General features: G+C 43.6%; 1 protein-coding gene across 2 annotated transcripts in view; it reads right to left on the bottom strand.

Moving 5' to 3' along the window:
- The window catches only part of myo15b (myosin XVB), a 98677-nt gene extending 84394 nt beyond the window's left edge, over positions 1-14283 (bottom strand). The window contains exons 1-6 of one of the 2 annotated variants that reach the window (XM_086065238.1): positions 14192-14236; positions 14017-14063; positions 13864-13921; positions 13663-13787; positions 465-560; positions 156-391 (exon numbers count right to left, since the gene is read on the bottom strand). In XM_086065238.1, coding sequence (XP_085921364.1) covers positions 156-391; positions 465-560; positions 13663-13787; positions 13864-13921; positions 14017-14019 — 518 coding nt within the window. In that variant the 5' untranslated portion in view covers positions 14020-14063; positions 14192-14236. Of the gene's footprint in view, positions 1-155; positions 392-464; positions 561-13662; positions 13788-13863; positions 13922-14016 lie in introns of both variants that reach the window. The other variant, XM_086065237.1, reaches the window with a different exon arrangement.
- Between the last annotated feature and the right edge of the window lie 301 nt (positions 14284-14584).

The following is a 14584-nucleotide window of genomic DNA, read 5'->3' as shown; positions in this document are numbered from 1 at the left end:
GTGTGTTCTGACCAACGCCTTGGGGTCCTACTGAACCGATTGCTTCATTCAGTCCTTTCCATTGCCTCCTCAAGAATGGTGATATGTTGAATGTCTATTTAAATAACTACAAACGATACAACCCAAATAAAGAACAACACAAATATGCCACCTACTTTAGCAGGGGTTTTTCCAGTTCTGGTGATGGAGTGAAGGCACAGAAGCAGCAGGCTAGCAGCAACCAGCCTTGCAGGCTATGCTGCTCTTCACTCAGGCCCCATGTGTGGTAAGCCAACTGGGCCAGGATCTCATCCCTCAAGGCAGGTCGGTTCTGTCCTTTCTCAATGATGTAGTTTCCCAATAGCTGCTCCTGTGAGTCACTGAGGTCTGACTCACCTGTGAACCGCATGATCTAAGGAAAAAGTGTATTGGAAATTGTAAAAGATCAGAGCAAAAAATTAAGTATGTTGGCGTTCTTCCTATACCAGTTTATAAATTTCCAGCGCAGTGCGGGCATCGTCTGGTTCAAGAGGGGTCAGGGCTCTTTGGAGTGGGGTTCCTTGGGGTTGGCACCATGTATCCTGTGGAGAGATTTTTTTTTTAAGTACCCGTCTTTCAGCCACACACGCCATTTGATTTCCTCATTCATTCAGTCCGCTACGGAGAGTTTTTGTGTAAATACTCCTATAGTCTATTGCGTAAAGTCCACTTTTGTCACGAACATGACATGTCCTTTTGACCATGACCCTACTGATGAAGGTGCCGCATTATTGCGCAGGGAATTAAATATTCATCGTGAGATTGTTGCAAACAGATACCTTTTTGAACGGTATTGTTTCACATTACAGTCCATCATTTACATACACAACTTAATACGTCCTTACATTTGCAACATTACCAGCCGTGCGCTGTCATGCGCTCACATTCTAGCATATATGTGCGCTGCGTTCCGTTTTTTTCTTATAACCGTTTGAATAATGTTTTTATCTTAAGTTTTTTATATTTCATCTTAAATCAAGTGCGCTTCTCCCCTGCAGGATTGCACCTAAATTAAATAAATTAATGAGCTACCATTCAACAGATGTTCCCTGTAATATTATTGTGATTGCAAAGGACTCCATGTAAATTTACGCATTAACCCGTGCAGCAACGTTCTCCCACGGCGCCTCCCTTTACGGGGAACTGCTGCGGTGTTGCCCTTTTTTTCTAAAGACATGTTTCATTTCGCCATATGATTGCATTAAGATTTCTAGTTGAGAGGGGTAAAAAACGCGAAAGCAAAGGGCGGCGCCCCGTTGCCATGGTGACTCATCGAATCGGGGATCCATTTATGTGGTATTTTTAGTGTGGTAGTAAGTCCAGGTGAAACTACTCTGCGTTGATAAAACTAACTCAAATCAGTTTCCTATCTGAGTGTATGTCAACTCACTGTTCAGGGTTTGTTTCAGTGTCTGTTCAACCTGCTTTGTGAAATTGGTCTAAATGTGCTATAAAATGGGTATGGTGTTGTCAAGTTGCCATAATCTAGATATCACTCCATCTAAGGTTTCTTCCTTAGAGAAAGAAAGAAGGGGAAATCGGGGAGCGCAACCGTTCCTCGGTGGCATTATGATAGAATATTGTGACTGATTGTCCCCAAAATGTAGGAGTACATGTGCAGACATACTGTATATTAATCATAGTCTAAAAATATTAGAACAAAGCTTGCCGTATTTTGGATAATATTTAAAACAGAAGCGCTGTCACACATTCATATGGCCTAATAATAATCTTCTTTTCCTTTCGGCTTTTCCCTTCAGCGGTCGCCACAGCGAATCAATTGCCTCTGTAATCTCAATTTTTTAAATTTGCCTTTTAAAACATTTCCCCCTGGAGAATTTGTGTGCGTGCTTTAAACTCTTTGAATTTCCCTCCAGCAGGGACTGGATTTAATTTTCCCAACCCACAGGAAACACATACCTCAGTGCCTACCGAGCTCTAAAAGCCTGTTTAGCAAGCAAACTAGCGATAAGACTGCTTATCAGTCCCCAGACCACTTTTATGGTTTGTTCTATCTACAGGAATCAGCCATATGTTTTGGGAAACAACGCCCCTTGGAAGTACACGGTGCAACAGTGCCCTCCAGGGGTCAGTATCGGTATTATCCTCAAGAACCCTGCCGCTCGTAATTAATCTGAAGTCTACATAATTCGGGACATAAACGGACTCTATGTACTTCACTGACATCAAGTGACTTTTGTTGTTTATCTTTGTACACAACCTGTATGTCTATCTCAAATGAATTATGTGTGTAACTTTTGCAGCCATCTAAGTTTAGCTAATTAGTAAGCTTAGCGGATTCAATAACTTTATGATCGCGGTAATGTTTGAAATGTGTTCAGAATTATAAATGAAGCATCTGGCTTGTCAATTCTGATCAAAAATGATCAAATGCTATCGCAAAACTTGGTCTCAGTCGACCAAGACTGCTTCAAGCGCGCAGAAGAGGCGGGACTACTGCTTGACCCTCCCGGGACACCAGTTTAAAAGCCAGCGCGTGAAGGAACTTCCCCCTCTTCCTCGCTCTGCTCTTCTTCGCTTCTCTCTTCTTCGCTATTCTCCTTCTTCGCCTCTTCTCCTCTTGCCCCATGAACTTCTCCTGATCATCACGAGAGACGTGGTCGCCGAAAACGCTGAGAGCGACCATGTGGCTTTCTTCTTTGAGTCCCGGACTTGAGCAACGGCACACGCCCCAAAGCAGGCATTACGCAAGGACTCGCAACCACATTGCGCGTCCCAAAACGGATGTCTGTTCCTGCCGAGAGCCGACCCACCTACCTTCCGCTGTCTGAATCACGCAGCGCCCCGCCGACCCGGTTCCACAACGGCTGTTAGGCACCGAGCTGCTGCGCCCCTGTGACCCATTTCTGCTGCAGCCATGCGCCCGAGATGCCCCGCAGCACCCAAAGCAACTGACTGCGGCCTCTCAACCGCGCAAGCACATCACCACCAACCGGGACTTGTGCCAGCCAAGGACCTGCCGCGGCCTCCACACCGCGCGCGTACCTCGCCACCAACCGGAGACCTGCAGTGGCCTCTCAGTCGTGCACCCATCACCATCAGCCAGAGACAAAACGCTTCAATCTCTATTCCCCATCTACCTTTTTCATTCCCTTTTTTATCTTAGTTCGTTAGATTGCATGTTTTCTTTTTATCTTTGATTCACTTTTTTTTTTAAATTCCGTTTTATTAATAGGTTAGGCTCTGACTGATATATATGTTTGTTTACTAAATAAATGTATTGCCTAGAAATTCAATTTCTGCCAAATCATTTGTGTTTTCTGGGTGGATTAGTAATTCTCTTATTAAAGCAAAGAACTCCATGATTAACAAAAGTAGCAACTTCAGATTATGAATACTTGATAATAGGATTTTTATCGTTTATTTTGCTCCTACAAACAAGCAAAGTCAACATGGTGCCCCCAGAGGTTGCTGAGGAAATTACAACTCCCCTCAGTACCGTCTACATTTCTCGTTTGCCATTACGGCAACCCAAATAATCACTACACCTCCATCTAACCCTGTCCTCTGCATCCTCTGCTCTCACATTAACTACCTTCATTTACTCTTAAAATACATCCTTCACCTTCTTGGTCTCTTCTCCCTGTAACCTCACTCTTCCACTTGGGTTCCTCCCATTCACACACAGATACTCCATCTTGCTACAGCTAACCTTCATCCCCTCCTTTCCAGGGCAAACCTCCACGCCTCTAGCTTCTCGTCCACCTGTTCCCTGCTCTCACTACAGATCACAATGTTATCTTCAAACATCATAGTCCATGGAGATTCCTGTCTAACCTCATCTGTTATCCTGTCCATTACCATAGCAAACAAGAAGGGGCTCAGAGCTGATCCCTGATGTAGTCCCACCTCCACTTTGAACTACTCAGTCACACCTACAACACAGTTCACCACCGTTTTACAGTCCTCATACATGTCCTACACCACGTGAGCATACTTGTCTGCTACTCCAGACTTCCTCATACAAAACCACAGTTCCTCTCTGGGCACCCTGTCATAAGCTTTCTCCAACTCTACAGACACAATACAGCTCCTTCTGATCTTCTTTATCAACATCCTCAAAGCAAATACTGCATCTGTGGTATTCTTTTTTGGCATGAAACCATACTGCTGCTCACAAATGTTCACTTCTGCCCTCAGTCTAGCTTCAACTACTCTTTCCCATATCTTCATTGTGTTGCTCATCAACTTTATTCCTCTGTTCTTAAAAATGGGCACCAGCACACTTCTCCTCCATTCCTCAGGCATCTTCTCACTATCTGAGATCCTATTGAACAACCCAATCAGAAATTTGACTGCTACCTCTCCAAGACACCTCCATACCTCCACAGGTATATCATCAGGACCTAGTGCCTTTCCACTCTTCATCCTCTTCAATGCCCTTCTCACTTCATCCTTACTTATCCTTGCTACTTCCTGGTCCACAACAATCACTTCTTCTACGCTTCGTTCGCTCTCTCATTTTCCTCATTCCTCAACTCTTCAAAGTACTATTTCCATCTTCCCATCACACTACTGGCACCGGTCAACACACTTCCATCCCTATCTTTCATTACCCTAACCTGTTGCACGTCCTTCCCATCTTTGTCTCTTTGGCCTTGCCAACCTGTATAGATCAGTCACTCCCTCCTTATTGTCCAACCTAGCATACAAGTCATCGTAAGCCCCTTGTTTGGCCTTTGCCACTTCTACTTTCACCCTACGCTGCATTTCCCTGTACTCCTGTCTACTTTCTTCAGTCCTCTCAGTGTCCCACTTCTTCTTAGCTAACCTCTTTCTCTGGATCCACTTCTGTACCTCCTCATTCCACCAACAAGTCTCCTTATCCCTTTTCCTTCCAGATGACACACCAAGGACTTTCCTACCTGTCTCCCTGATCACATTTGTTGTAGTTGTCCAGTCATCTGAAAGCACCTCCTGACCATCCAGAGCCTGTCTCAACTCCTTCCTGAAAGTCATACAACACTCTTCCTTTTTCAGCTTCCACCATTTCGTCCTCTGCTCTGTCTTTGCCGTCTTTGTCTTCCTCACCACCAGAGTCATCCTACACACTACCATCCTATGCTGTCTGGCTACACTCTCACCTACCACTACTTTGCAACCGCTGATCTTCAGATTACGCCGTCTACACAAGATGTAGTCTACCTGTGTACTCCTACCTCCACTCTTGTAGGTCACCTATGTTCCTGCCTCTTCTGGAAGAAAGTATTCACGACAGCCATTTCCATTCTTTTTGCAAAGTCAAACACTATCTGTACTTCTGCGTTCCTCTCCTGGATAATAATAATAATGCTTAATGCTTCAATTATTTTCAAAAATATTGCCATTTTCATTCTAATAGTTCCAGACTATGATTATCACGTATGCACACGTTTTGGTAACAATCAGTCGTGTTTTATTAGATTTTTTGGACATTAAGTGACGTAATGTTTTGTGTCTATAGCGGGCGGGAGCCATCACGACGTGATTAATAATAATAATAATACGAGTTTATTTCTAATATTTATTTTCAGACTATCATTAGCACATGTATGCATAAATTGGTGACAGTCACGCTTTTCATTCATAATGCCACCATAATGGACCGGTTGCTGCTGTCACCTGTGACAGTTTTTTTTTCTTTTGCAAAGGAAGAGCCTGAGTAATAATAATAATAATAATAATGCATTCGATTTATATAGCGCATTTCTAGACACTAAAAGATGCTTTACAATGGATACATTATTCATGCACTCACACATTCACACTGTGGTGGTGGTATGCTACTTAAGTAGCCACAGCTGCCCTGGGGCAGGCTGATGGAAGCGTGGCTGCCAGTGTGCGCCTACGGCCCCTCCGACCACCACCAAACATTCGCAGCTTCCATACACCAATGTGAGTAGCACTTGAGGCAATGCGTGTGAAGTGTCTTGCCCAAGGACACAACGACACATGACTTGGGGAGAGCGGGGATCTAACAGCCGACCTTCTGGTTACCGAACAACCGTCTCTACACCCTGAGCCATGGTGGGTATGAGTGCTATCTAAATTATGTCAATAATTGACGACGCCATAAGCATTTTCATAGCACAATATAGACGAGGAAATAAGTCAAAAATTAACAGAGCCGTTTGTCCCCCTGTGCACCACGTCATAGCGATGACACGCTGCACAAAAAAAGCCAATATGACAGCATACATGGTATGTCATCATTTTGACACTTAAAAACGGCTTAAAAGTCAGATGCCATTGATATTTTAATGTTCATATAGCCTATATCTTGTTGCGTTTTGGAGGAATATCACCGACTTGACTCATGTCCATGCTACCCGTGGTAGGCTAGGCACATTGAGCACTTGTAACACATGAAATCCAAACTAGAAAACATGTTCAACACATGTCTCCAAGCTAGCTTTTTGTTTTTCGATTTTGGAATATGATTTCAATGCGTGTGCTGTTCCAGGCAGAGCCGCACTTCTCCAAACAAAGCCGTAGTATATGGGCGTCAGAGTGAAAAATATGAATGGGACCTCGGAAAGAACTTTGCCAACACTTTTGATAACAAATTACGATTAATTACGACGGGATTACGAGTAAATGTACATGTTGGCGCAACAATGGATTCGCAAGGACATTTTGAACATGTTCACAATGGCGACTAACCTTGCTCTGCAAGATGAATTCTCGCGGTATTTGTGTTCACAGACTCCCGAGAATACATCTTGTATCGAGCCCGTTGATTTTCACCAATCACAGAGCGACATTGTGTTTGGGGGCGGGATATGCAGCTGTGACGAAACCAGGAAGCGGCGACACCATGGGAAACAAACTAACCTAAAATGGATGAATGGATGCTGCAATTAATTCTGTTCTTGCAGAATTACTAATTTACTTTACTTTACTTGCAGAATTACTCATTTACTTGTTGAATGAACAGCGAAAGGCGCTTCGTGCATTTTTATCTGGTAAAGATGTCCGTGCTCCCCCCCCCCCCACCCCTCTAAAAGGAGACTAATCCGTTGCCATGATTGGTCAAAACAAACGTGTACAAGATGCCACATTGTCCAATCAGCTCGAAGCATTGTACAGAATGTCCCGCCTTTCCCAAGCAAATCAGCAGTCCCAGATTGATATTGTGGAGAACTCCTTTGAGTGAATCACAATTATCAAGCTGCATTGTGGAGAACAGAAATAAACCAGGCTCAGCAGCAGCACCGAGTGAGAAAAGCCAGTCAAGTGTGGGACTATTTTTTTGATTAAATAGAGTCCACATGTATGTATTTTAATCACATCATGGTGTCAGAGTAGTAGTAAGAATACGAACCCGCTCGCTGTGAGATCAGTGCACGAGAGAATTGCCACGCCGTTCGCTCCACGAGAAAAGTAATGGAGGCTTTCAGCGTTCACCCCGAGAATGGATTGGGACTTGTCCAATCTACCTGATGCATGCCGTAGATTCCAACACAGACCGTATGTTTATGGGACCACTTAAAGACAAGTTAGAAGAGGAAAAAATGCATTTTTCCTCTACTGTGGATTGGAGACAAAGGGCGTGATATTAGCAACACATGGGTGCTAACGGCCGACGAATGGAAGACGCTAAAGACCTACTATGACAAATTCACGGAATGTCTCGCCCCAAAAGCGAACCCCATATTCGCCAGGTACAAATTCCAAGAAAAAGTGCAAGTAAGTGGTGAGTCATTTGAACAATTTCTGACTGATCTGATGTTATTAGTCAAAGACTGTGGCTATGCAAATAGTGATGAAATGTTGAGGGACCACATTATGTTTGCCACCAACTCACCTAGAGTATGTGAAAAGTTGCTCAGCCAAGGCATAGGCCTAACATGTTCTCATGAGCTGGCACAAGCACAGATGAAAACTATGGTTAAGGATTGCCAAGTACATGCAGTGCACCATAAAATGGGACAGCGAGATGCCAAGAAAAGTGCTAGTAAGCCATCTCATGAAAAAAAAGAGCCAAGGGAAAGCTTGTGGCGCTTGTTGAGGCGGCCATGATAGAACGGAAGAACGCCCTGCGAAAGGAAAGCAATGTTTAAAATGCAAACAGTACAACCACTATGCGAGAGTATGCAAAACTAGGCCCCACACACAAAACAAAGGAAAATCCAGGGATGTGCACACTGTTGACGAGACTAAGGAGGACTCTGATTTTGAAGACTATGATTGTGAACTTTTTATGGACACTATTACTGCAGAAGAGGAAAATGAAAGTAAAGTGCATATGGAGACATCGAATTGGGCCCACCGAACCAAAAGCTGAGATTTAAGTTGGGTACTGGAGCCCAAATCAGCATCATCCCAGAAACTATCTTTGCCACAATCTCAAACAAGACACCGCTACTGACAGGCAACGGGGGACTTCCACTCACTGTGAAGGGCTACTGCTACATGAAAAGTAAGTACAAAGACAGGTCAACCATCTAAAAGTTCTATGTGGTGAAATGTGCAGGTCCACCTATTTTGGGTTTCAAAGCATGTAAAGCACTTGGACTTATTAAAGTTGTCTATGCAGTCAACAGTGTGAAAGAGAGTAATACTCAAGCAAAATACATTCTAAGTGAATATGCACACGTGTTCAAAGGGATTGGCACATTTCCAGGGGAATGTAACTTCACCATTGATCCAGAGGAGACTCTGGTAGTCTGTTCACCACGCAGAGTACTGTTTGCCCTGAAAGATCGACTTAAGAAAGAACTGGACAACATGGAAAAGGAAGTCGTGATCTGTAAAGTGACAGAGCCTACAAAGTGGGTCAATGCTCTTGTAGCTAGTGAAAACCCAAAGACAGGCAAGCTCAGAGTTTGTCTTGACCCAAGACCCCTGAACAAGGCCATAATGAGGCCACATTATCCATTACCCACACTTGAGGATGTAACATCCAAATTGGCAGGAGCAATTTTTTTTATTGTCCTAGATGCCAGATTCGGGCATTGCGCCATCAAGCTACCGTATTTTCACGACTATAAGGCGCACTTTAAAGTCTTAAATTATCTCAAAAATCGACGGTGCGCCTAATAGTGAGGTGCGCTTTGTGTGTGGACCAAGGTCCAAAATCTGACTGTGTGAGAGGACTTCCAGCACACATTGCTTATATACAAGAAAGGTGGACCTGACTGAGGACAGACATGAGAGCACGGAAGAGTCAACTTGGTGGCGAGTTCTCCAGCCCCTCCACTCCCTCCCCCCCTGCCCAACCCCCCACTCCCCATGTTCGCTTTGCCAATCGTGACTTGTGTTCAAACTTATGCCATGGCGCTAAAGCATGCATGTCCAGTGAGCATGTGTCCTCTTTTTTTCTTTTTGGCTTGTTTCAGAGCTTAACGAGCCACTTACAAGTTAATTGTTTGCTTGATAGCTCACTCCAAAACAGAGCGGTCTGCTCGTGCAGGGAGTGAGGGAGATGGAACATACCAAATGCATAGGGGTGTCCGGGCTAAACTACTACATACAGTAGTGTATTGTTTATTTTTCTTTCTTTTTTAAATGCTTTATTGACCGTGCACTTACAGCAACAGACATCGCAAAAGTCACTTTGAAGTAGTGCAAGTCTACACAGTGTAGCTAAACAGATCACACCACATACTAAAGACACTCTCGTTTGAGATTGTAAGCCACGAGTCATCGCTACTTACCACGTTTAACACCACGTTTGGTAGATACTGGTTCTTGAGGCTGCCCTTTGGCATTGTATCAGCCCAAGATTAATTTTAGAGAAGGGTGGATGAAACTTATGAAGGACTTCAAGGCGTGGCTGGAATAATCGATGACATTATTGTGTTTGGAAAGACAAAGCAGGAGCATGACCTGAACCTCAGAGCGATGCTCAGCAGGATCAGGAAGCGAGGAGTCAAACTCAACCCAGAGAGGTGCCACATTGGTGTGCCTTAAGTGAGCTATTTCGGACATAGGCTCACAGCGAACGGCTTGAAACCAGACCCGCTGAAGGTCAAAGTCAACAAAGACATGCCACCATCAATCAATGAGGCAGAGCTCGACACAATCCTTGGCATGGTGACCTATTTAGCCAGGTTTGTTCCTAACCTGTCAGAAGTGATAGCACCACTAAGACAGCTACTGAGACAAGGCACAGATTTCAGATGGGATGACACCCATGAAAGTGCTTTCCGGCGGATGAAGGAGATCATCACAGCGGAATCTGGGCCAGTGCTAGCCTATTTCGACCCCAAGAAGGAGGTGACATATTTAACGCATCAAAGAATGGTCTTGGTGCAGCCATCCTGCATGACACCTATGCATCCAAGCTTCTAGAGAATACAGAAAATAATTATGCCCAGATTGAGAAGGAGCTGTATGCATTCCTATTTGGGTGCAAGCGATTCCATGAGTACATCTATGGGCGGAACGTCACTGTGGAATTCGACCACAAACCCTTGGCAGCCAAACTTCGGAAACCGCTAGCCCTTGCACCACCACGACTACAACACATATTACTGGCACTGCAAAAATACAGCATAATCCTCATTCACAAGCCAGGCAAAGAGATTCCTGTTGCTGACACTTTGTCCAGGAAGTCTATGGATGATGAGGACAGCTCGTTATCTGAGGCAATGGAGGCCCAGATACACACCGTGATCAATGCAGCACCTGAAATGTGAGAAGATAATCATTCCACACAGTCTCAGGCCTCACATGCTAAACTGTATGCATACGGGACATTTCAAAGTGAAGAAAAGCAAGCACAGGGCAAGGGACATAATGTTTTGGCCAGGCATGAGTCACCAGATTGAGGATATGGTCAAACAATGTAATGTATGCCAAGAACATCACAACGCCAATACCAAAGAGCCCATGCATCCACATGACGTTCCTGAGACTTCATTGGAAACTGTTGGGACTGATTTGTTTATATGGGACTCTAGAAACTACATTGTGATTTGTGACTACCTCAGGAGGTATTTTGAGGTTGAGTTACATACTTAATGCCACCGCCACTGCTGTAATACACAAAATGAAGACAGCCTTTGCAAGGCATTCCAAAGAAAGTCATCAGCGACAACGAGCCATGATACAGCTCACAGGAGTTTAAGCAGTTTGCAGACACGTTTCCAGCATGTTACATCAAGCCCCCATTACCCCCAGAGTAATGGTCTAGATTTAAAAACAGTCCAGATCATAAAGCGGATTTTTACCAAAGACAAAGAGGGCAAGAAAGACCCATACCTCAGCCTGCTGGAGTACCGGAACACGCCAGTCGACTGACTCAAATCACCAGCACAAATACTGATGAGTCGAAGGCTACGCTCCATCCTGCCCAACACAACTTTCCAGTTGCAACCTCAGGTGATTCCCCAGGACATCATAAGAGTGAGGAGGGAACGTTGCCAAGAGCATAAAAAAAACATTGTCACCACTGCCCACAGGAGCTCACATCCGTTTCCAGCAAAAGGATGGCACCTGCAAGCCTGCGACAGTCATCCAACCGGCACAAAGTCCACGGAGCTACGAAATTGAGACCGAAAATAGACAAACCTACAGGTGCAACCGACGACATCTGATCAACAACCATACATCCATTATACCTCAACCAGAGATCAGTGGGGATGACGGTGAGCATGATGAAGAAAACGGCCAACCAGTGAGCGAAACACAGCATGCAGAGCCTCGCCATCGCTCAAGATATGGTTGTTTGATAAAGCCAAGACAAATCCTCGAATTGTAAAAGTAAAACGTTTACATTGTTTGTTGCATTGTTTATTGTCAAGTTCTGAAATGATTACAGGAGTAACTAAGTCAGCATCATATTGTTGAATCCATATAGCATGCTGCAATTGTCACAAGTTTATAACAGTTCTCGGTACACAAAGTGTGACTGTCATGTTTTGGGTTCTGTTTTCCTTGTGTGTCTCCCTTGGTCTTGTTTAAGTGTGATCCTGCCCTTCCTCGTGTGATCCAATCAGTGCCCTCAGCCACTTGTGTCTTGCCCCAGGTGTGTCTTGTTGTGTCGTTAGTCTGTGTATTTAGTCTGCTGTCTCCCCTCTGTCTGTGTCGGGTCATTGTTGTATTTTTCCCCTGTGATGCTGCCCGTTTTTGCCTTGGATTTTCCCCCATGTCATGCTGCCCGTTTTGCCTTGTTGTTTTCTCCATGCTATGTTTTTCCGTGCAATTAAGATCTCGCCTTTTGTTTTGTAGAAATTAAAATCCCTTTTTTGATCGAACCTCTGCCTCCTTGCCCTGTCTTCCCGCATTTGGGTCCTCAAGCTCCCCCTTCTTGACAGTGACATTTGTTGAACTTTGCAAGATGTGGAATTTGGTGAGATATAAGCAACTTATTTTGTTTCTGTACCTCAAGTAGGAGGGTAGTATTTGTTTTACAACATGCTGAATGGGATTTTATTATTATTTATAAATTTTTGCAAATGGAGATGTAATGTTTGTTAAATCAAATGCTTTTATTTTGTTCTGCTACCGGCAGTGTTAAGAGCATGCATTGTGGAGAACAGAAATAAACCGGCTCAGCGGCAGCGCAGAGTGAGAAAAACCAGTCAGATTAAATACAGTACACATGTATGTATTTTAATCACAACATTTAGCTCTCAAAAATCACGGCCTTCCGTGACTCGACCTCTCCAATGAAGGTTTCAATGTACATTTTTTTTTTTTTCACACAAAAATTCAATGCACATCATGGTGACGTTAGCCTTCTTTCTTGCCTTTCCTTGACCGTCCATTGCTTTTGATTGGTTGTTGGCCAAAACATGCTGCTTATAAATACATATATTAGTTTATTTTTGGAATTCCAAATATGGGGTGAAATAGTCATAGCTGGGGCAGGGAACAGCGTGGAATCTGCTATGCACACCGGTTGGGATCGTGTGGCATTTATAAAGGGAAATTGCGTGCAGGGTGTGCATATGTGTGTCCCCAGGGGCCTCATGTACGAAAACGTGGCTTTCATACTAAAACACGACTTACGTCCAATTCCAGAAAACGTTGCACACACAAAAAAATACAGATGCATGAATCTGTGCAAACGTATGAATCTAAGCACATAAATGTATTAAACAGGAAATTATTTTTGAAAAATGAATCTCAGTTATGTTGGTAACAACCAAATATATAATATAGAGCAAACTTGTCATTACAGTTGTCATTCTATGTTTGGTAGCAAGTTTTTTTTAACTTGATTTTCACGCATGCACAAACGTAATGCGCACTTCGCTTATTAAATAAATATATTTTACAGCGGCCGCCTAACAAAGTCCACTTCCCGAATTGCCCAGCATCACCTCTACAACTCAGCTCCAAAGCAAGAAAAACTTATGCCAGCCAAGGAGTTGCTGTGGAGCACTGCATATTCCCACGGTCCTGATACATCTGAACATGACCGTGGAAAGCACAAAAAAAGTGGCGTACGCATCCTTCGTACAAGAAGTTATCGGCATCCTTGACTGCTAATAACCGATTTCGGTATCAGCAATAACAAATCAAATGCCAGAACAAGTAAATGATTAATTCACAATGAGGAAGATATAATGGTGATTACGAAATGCTTTGCAAACAAACATACAAGCGAGGCCGAAGGGAATGAAAAATGTCAGTTATTAAAAAGTAAATGATTTATGTGTGTGCCTGACTATGTGTTTCCCTGTTACTGACCTTTAGCATGGACTTGGCATAGTGAGAGAATGGGTATCTGTCTAAATCTTGAGGCAGAGAGAGGTTGTGCGTTGCCTTCGCTTGCGGCGGTGTAACCTCTGTCACTGTTGCCACATGTCGATACCCTGTTTGAAGCAAATAAACTGCAATTAAAACCTGTCAAAACATTGATCTCTGTAGTTTTTTTGTCTTTACGATCACCTGCTGCTCTGCGGAACCTTGCCGACAGCTCGTCAGGGATCTCCAACATCCCCACATCCTACCAGGAAATGAGATCAGAATATGGTTAGATAATGTGGGATACCATCGAGTTGCATTTTACATTTGAGAGCAGAAAGCGTGTTTTTGCCTTACCATTGTTAGAAAGCTTGAAAGCTTTTTTCACGGCCTTTGTTTTCTTTCTGTCAGGAATAAGCTTGAAATTAATATAGCAAACAAGTGCAGAATCAGTAATCAGTTTGAGTCAATTTAGATACATCCCATACAAGAAAGTTCATTGCATAACTTATCCGCTATTGAGACTATGTACGTAAATTCAGAAGATATCCTGCTCGTATGAAGTCACTCAGATCTCCTCTAAGATGTGACTGAATACATAAATAGGAGCAGCTTGTATTGTGCTCTTGACACATCCACACACATGCCCGGCCTTCGTACAACAAGATATGAGAGTCCAAAGGTTCAAATAGGGAGTTTTCATTTAGAGATACGTATCGCTGGCGTTGGCCCCAAACCTTGTTCCTCCAAAATCATCACTTGTCAGGAGGAGAGCCCAAAAATGACATGTGAATTTTTTTTCAACTGTTAACATTGCATTGTCAAAGAGAGCAAACCATTTTCAACACTCTAGATTGGTCAAAAATTACGCCCACATGTGTGGACTGAACAAAAGTATAGATTAAAAAAAATAATAATTTGCCTA

Source organism: Leptonotus elevatus, chromosome 20 (genome assembly GCF_054856555.1).
Source record: "Leptonotus elevatus isolate MCC_2025b chromosome 20, RoL_Lele_1.0, whole genome shotgun sequence".
NCBI classification, from domain to species: domain Eukaryota; kingdom Metazoa; phylum Chordata; class Actinopteri; order Syngnathiformes; family Syngnathidae; genus Leptonotus; species Leptonotus elevatus.
This window is presented reverse-complemented; position numbering and strand designations above follow the sequence as displayed.